The following is a 6,864-nucleotide window of genomic DNA, read 5'->3' as shown; positions in this document are numbered from 1 at the left end:
TATATATATATATATATATAAAATTTACATTTACATGTATATGTGTATGTATATGTGTGTGTATATTTATGTATGTGTGTGTATGTTTTGTTCCTCTAGAGAACTCTAATATATTTTCATTTATTCTCATTTTATTTTGTTAATGTTCTATTTTTAAAGCATATTTCCTGGTTGTGGAGAGGTGGCTCAGAATTTAAGAGTACTGGCTGCCCATTTCAAGGTCTCAGATTCAATTCTCATCACCCATGTGGTATTCACAACTGTCTGTAATCCTACTCCCAGGAAATACGATAGCACCTTCTTACATCTGCATCCACCAAATACACACCCTGTGCCAGATAGACACTCAGGCAAAACACCCACCCTAGTTTTCCCAGTTCACCTAGGCTGGTGTTATGAGGACTGAACTCTTCTCACTTGTCTTCGATCTCAATCTCCATCACTTTTCTAAGGCACTGATCAATTTTATTTCATATTTGTGAAACAGATCTTTAAATATCTCCTCCTTTTAGCTGAGTCACTCATTGTTTTCAATTGTTACTCTTTGTGGCAGTAAATTTTTTAAATAATTAGTTCACTAAACAATCCATAATATATAGTATAATCATTTTAATTTCCCTCTCCCAAATCCTCCCAGATCTTCTTCATTTCCATAACAACAAAATTTTGTTTTTGCTTTTTTTTTTTTAAGTGTAGAAAACTTAACACTGTATGCCTAGGATTATTTTTTAGCATGGCTTCATGTATCCATGGTATCAAGATGTGGAATAAAGAAATGTATAGTAAATTTCTTTCATGTTTAAAAACTATTCATTTGTTTTCACTTCACACTTAATTCTTAAGTGTGTTTTTGCAAAAACTCTTGCAGATTTTCTCATATTGTATAATCACTTTATAGTTTTAATGTTTTATTGGTTTAAATTTTTTCTTTATTTTTTAGAAGCTCATACATTCATATAATGGAATATGATCACATCTATACCTCCCCTGACCCATTTTCCCTTCTTGCTTTCTTCTGTATACCTCCAAGATATCCTCTTCTCAGCTTAACATTTTTTTTTTTAATAGCACACTAAGTCTGGTTAGTACAGCCCATCTGTACTTGGATATGAGGCCATCTGCTGTGGCATGGGGAACCTACTGGTGGCCACATCCTTAAAAAACGAATGACTTTTCCTCCCTCAGCAGCTATCCACTGCCAAATGCTCCTCAGTAATGGATGGGGCCTGGTGATTGTCTACCATATTTAGGCCGGGACTTGGGCTGGCTTTATTTTATGCAGGTAACACAGCTGCTGTGAGTCCATGAAAGTGATAATTTTGACATGTCCAAAAGACTGCACCACAGCTCTCTTCCCATCGTCAGGCTCCTACAGTCTATCTGTGTCCTCATTTTAAATATGTAATGTTTTCTGACCCTTGGTTTTGGGCTTAATATAGATACCCTGTTTAGGACTGAACACTCTATCTCTTATTCTCAGCACATTGAGTAGTTATCCATCTCTCTACCGGCTGTTGTCCATTGCAAAGGAAGCTTCTTTGACCCATCTCATTGATCTCAGCCCAGATTTATCTATATGTACATAAGTATTTGGAAATTAATTTGACAGCGTGACAATTCTTCAAAAAAATAATACCAGGTGCTATCTAAAGGCCTATGATTCCCCTGGCCACAGGATTTTTGATCAGGATTACTGTAACAGGCCATCAAATTCCCTCCTGCAGATCTGTTGTTATGTTTATTATTTTCTATAACAGTTTATTGTAAACACTTTCCCTTACTTATTTTATGCTAATTTAGTAAACGATTTCATTTAATTTTGTTTCATTTCTTTTTATATCATTTCTAATGCTGTTTCTTTTGGGTGTGTCAAAATAGTCACATTCCTCAGATGTTTTCTTCTCACCTGACCCCCTCCAGGAAACACTGGCTACTTTAAGTGGATCTATCACTTAAGGAAGCCAGATCCAGTTTATTTAGGTTCTTGAGACCCCAGGATTGGAGCTGTAAATAAAACGTAGATGCCATGAGACTACTGTGAATCACTGCAGATCATGGAGTAGCTTTTTGGAAAAGTTATTCTTTTTCTCTCAGAGAGAGGTTCTTATACAGATGAATACTCGACCATTTTAAATGAGTTTTAAAATTAATTATTTTTATTTGAATTGGTACCAATATGTTCAGCCACTGTCATGCCAAATGTATTACCTTACTGAGAAATCAATTTGCCTTCATTAAGAAGCATACATACATCCTCACAAGATATTTATCAATTTCATTACTGATCTACAAAGATGTAGGCCTTCTTACTGAATTAGTTTGGAACTTAGACAAAGGAAGATAGAAATTTACTTTGTAAGCTCCTTAAGATGGGTATGTATGCATTTACTATTCACTGACATTGGATGCTTAAAACATTTTAGATGGTATGAAGTGTACATGCCTTGAGACTCAGCAGTCTAATAATATTCAAAAAGGAATTATCCATTTACATGAAATTGAATACTACCTACAGCCTAAAATAAAATAAGGTATTGATCATTGTGATTCAGGGCATTAATTAGGTTATAACTGAGGTCAACAGATGATATAATCAAGCTGCTAGAGTTAAGCAGGATTAGATTCATTATCAAAACTCTGCCTTGTTTCTAAGGAATAATACACTACTTACTGTCTGAGCATGTACAGTGGATTCTGTAGTTAGAAGCCACTTCCTCCATTGTTACAGTACATGGACTAGAGCTCCTTTTCTTCTTTGACGTTTCTGCAATTTGCTAGTCAGTCTACATTGAAACCCATCTGAATTCCATCTCTTTAGAGGAAAAGTGCCTTTACCTAGTTCCTTCCCCTTCGCTCCCTGTCTTTTTGTTCCGTAACTCCATTATATTTCTCAAAGGCACAGGGGAAATGCACAACTCAGGTTGAGTTGCCTCGGCTCAGAACCAACAGCTATTCAAAAATGACCATGGAAAATGTGTGTGTTTAAAGCTCTGAATGACTCACATCTTAGGAAAATGGTCTGTGTTGTGGAATGCTTCAGAGAAACACATACATCATCTTTTCAATTTAATCAACTTTTATTTGTTTTTAAAGTGAGTAAATTGAAATGGAGGAAGTACCTAAATATCTCTTATCTAAAATCTGTATAGTAAAAACACATTTTAAAGTAATGATTTTGTAGGGACAAGGGTGTATGTAGCTCATGATAAAGCATGTATACAGCACATTCCAGGCCCTGGGCTGATCCTTAGCACTGCAAAAATCAGTGTAAGATGATATAAGTAAAATATAGGCTCTATAAAAATAAGACTTTCTAATAAAGTTAATGATGAAAATATTAAAATACATGCCAGAGTGTCAAAAACAGGCTGGAGTATAGTTCTGATATGAACTATGAACATAAATTTATGTACTAGATGATTTAAAATTTATATCATAGTATATTTACTTAGAATATGCATTTATTTCATTATACTATAGTAATTTATTCTCCTAAAATTTAATTTTAGTCTTAATGAGTACTTTCTTCATATTGGTTGTCAAATTAATTTTCTAAATCTTAAAATTTTCTCTCGGGTTGAATTGAAATTTTACAACAAATAGTAATATAGAGTTAATTTTCTGTAATAATTTTAGCATAGTTTTGTTTGATTTTATATGTGTATATTTCTTCTAGACCTTAAAGAAAATAAAAAAGTTGTTTCTTATATAGCTTTGCATTGTCCAGAAATAGAATAAAGACATATAAGACAGAAATGCTTTATAATTTTCAATCCGATTCTGTAAATGTAGCTGATTTTCTGAAATACTGGGTATTTACTTAAAATGTGAATATTATTTAAATCAAATATTCTTACATGATCAATAAGTATAGTTTGAGTAATGAATCATTGCAATTTGAATTATATATAAAGTGCCTTAGGTTTCTAAAAAAATTGTTCTCAAGAAGCATTTCCAACTGCAACCCAAGGAGGATATAACTACACTCTAGAAAATACAGCAAATAAATAATTCCACACCAGCTAAAATAAAATAAGGAAAGCATACATGTACACACACACACACACACACACACACACACACAAACAAACAAAAACACATACAAACACACACACACAAACACCATAAAAATGAATCGCAGTGTCTATTATTGTAGAGTTTATACTCACTATTTATTTGTCTTAGTGCCAAAGTAGTCTTGGTGTGCTTATAGTTGTCAGCTGGGGTATGGCAATACTCTAGAACATTAGTGTACAGTGCCATCCAAGAAACATGATTTCTCATTTCATTAACAACATAAAACCATTTTTGATGTCCAGATTCTGATAATACTGACAACATTCTGAGCATCCTAAGGGTTTTACCGTTGTACTTGTGGTCTGCAAGGGGCTTCCAGACTTCTTAAGATGTTTATTTTTTTTTGTTCCAGTCTTTTAATAGTACTAATTTATAACCATGTCATGATCTGGCTCAAATCTCTATAGGTTTGTGAATATTCACCAGATTTTTCACTTTATACATGAACTGATCTCTTTTTATTGAGATACAAAGACCAATTTCAGCACATCTTATCCACAAGCATTTCACAGTGTATTTTAAAGTAGTCAGGATATATTTTTCTTTATACTTAGCATGGTCTCTATTGTCATGACCATTACAAAGTGACAACTTTAAAGATAGGGATTTAAGATACTCTACAAATTCTGTTTGTGTTTACAACAATGGCAATGATTGGGTGACCTTTTCTCTCTTTTTCTTTTCAGTTATCTGGTAGTATTTTGGAGGTGTACAGTGATGAGCAGGGCATTTCTCCAGTTAATTCTGGTCTTACAAATGCTTCTTGTCCAAGCATTTTACCCATGAAAAAGGAAATTGCAGGTAATGTTGATTTTTAAAAAAGTTTAACCTTTCAAAATTTTTGTCACTTGCAGAAGATATGAATGATTTACTGTCATGCTGAATTGATTTTAAAACCATGATTACAATGGCTAAAATGGAGAAGTGTTGAGAGTAAATACATCATTTCCTAATATCGGCATTGGGTTAATATCATTTACATTTTAACTGTATGGATTCAATGTTTTAGTAGCTCCTCATAGACTTCACTCAAACATTTACAATATGATCCCATCTTTTTTGGCCAGGGATCCCAAGAAGACTCAGTCTCTTATGAGGCTGTGTTCTAGAAATTATCCAGGTACAGACTCTGACATGTACTGGGCCTAGAAAATATACTTCAAAGCTGGTACCTACACAGGTAGTCAAATGCTGTAGTTTAACAAGTAGTCTTACTTTGTAACTGCATGGACCTCTCCTGAGGTTCTACAGATGATATAAGGTAAGTAGCTTTGCGAGTTCCCTGAATATTTCCTTGGTATTCTGTCAGTATCAGAAACCCAGACAATGCTGAAGGAATTGCCCAGGTTATAGAGACCAGGGATTAAGATTATTGTGAACACTTTCGAAGGTTGGTAACTACTTAGACTGTCAAGAACATTTGCCATTTACTGAGTGGCAGAATTGTTTTGATCTGAAACTTTTGAGATATATAACTAGTTCCCATTCCTTTGAATAGCAATCATAATTATTTTTGAAGAGATTAGATTAATTTCTAAATCTCAAAATCATGGGAAGAAGTTGGTGAAGAGCTTACCATTTTCTATGCACCATGTCTGCTCATAGGTTGTCAGAAGGTATTGCATTATATTCATTTTGCCAGTGAGAATCCTAAGGCACCAAGTTTGGCAACTGATTTCATGATTGTTTAATGGGGAACTAGAAAGCAGATCAGGCTTATGCTACTTCAGGTCTTAAAGACATTACCACTTCCTTTTACTAAAAATCCCTTCATATTGGCACCTGATATATTATTATACCATTTAGAACAAGCAATATGTCATTTCTATGTAGTGTTTCTGAACATTGTACAGAACAGCTTCCAGGTAGAACTAAGCCTCATTTCAATTATTGTTCTTTTGTTCAGAAACTGACAGTAGAGCTTTGGCGAAGGAGAGACAGAAAAAGGACAACCACAACCTCAGTGAGTATGTTTCCCTTTTCTTCAAAGTTACTACAAGAGAAAATGCAGGGGGATAAAGGATAGGGTTTTTTGCTGTCATTCCTTTAGTATTTGAAATTGCATTATTAAAGTGAATTGTTCATGCTTAGCAACTTTGGCAGTTTTGAAAATTCAGACCTTAAGGTCTCTTGAAAAGGTCTTGTATTTTCATAAAATGAAGCAGCCTGGATTTTATTTTGCCCATACCTTCCTGGGCAGGTTGTGCTGGACAATAATGAGTACTTTTGGTTACCCTTGAGTAGTGTTGTGGTTCACCAGTTCACAGACTTAAAGAAACCAGTCATGAAATGTACTTCACTGTGTTAGCAACAAGTGGGCATCCTCATTTATCAGTATCTCTCTGCTCCTCCCTTTCTAATGACTTATTATCTGAGAGGCACAGCTTATGTTGAAATGCTGAATTCTGCATCCCTTCTTTAGGTTAGTTTGACTCTGATTCCCATTCACATGAGAAGGAGAAATGCAGGTGAGAGGGGTAGATAAGGAGCAGAGTTCTCAGTCTTGTCTTCGTAATCTCAAGTGGCTTCCACTAATTGAGAAACAGCTTTGTTCTGAGAGGCAAGTCACAACAGGAAAAGAGTAACAATGAAAATGGGAAAGAGGAAAGCCTCCAGTCAGACCAGCAATTTTCTCATGTGCCATGGACTGAAACTAATTCAGCATATATCTGTGAAGCCCAGACCAGTCCTTACTGCACCTGCTATGTCAGACTTGTAAGAGTTACTGATGACTGTGAGCAGAGTTGGCCCTCACTGCTGCTGCTTCCTCCTCCTCCTCCTCCTCCT

The 6,864-nt window shown here is 34.9% G+C and overlaps 1 protein-coding gene across 2 annotated transcripts in view; it reads left to right on the top strand.

The window, feature by feature from the left end:
- The window catches only part of Tfec (transcription factor EC), a 65,276-nt gene that overhangs the window by 47,873 nt on the left and 10,539 nt on the right, over positions 1–6,864 (top strand). For both annotated transcript variants that reach the window (XM_031381210.1, XM_031381211.1), the window contains exons 3-4: positions 4,764–4,878; positions 5,984–6,040. In XM_031381210.1, the coding sequence (XP_031237070.1) occupies positions 4,764–4,878; positions 5,984–6,040 (172 nt within the window). The remainder of the gene's footprint in view (positions 1–4,763; positions 4,879–5,983; positions 6,041–6,864) is intronic.

Source organism: Mastomys coucha, unplaced genomic scaffold (assembly GCF_008632895.1).
Source record: "Mastomys coucha isolate ucsf_1 unplaced genomic scaffold, UCSF_Mcou_1 pScaffold20, whole genome shotgun sequence".
NCBI lineage: Eukaryota > Metazoa > Chordata > Mammalia > Rodentia > Muridae > Mastomys > Mastomys coucha.
The sequence above is the reverse complement of the archived record's forward strand: the minus strand, read 5'-3'. Positions and strand labels throughout refer to the sequence as shown.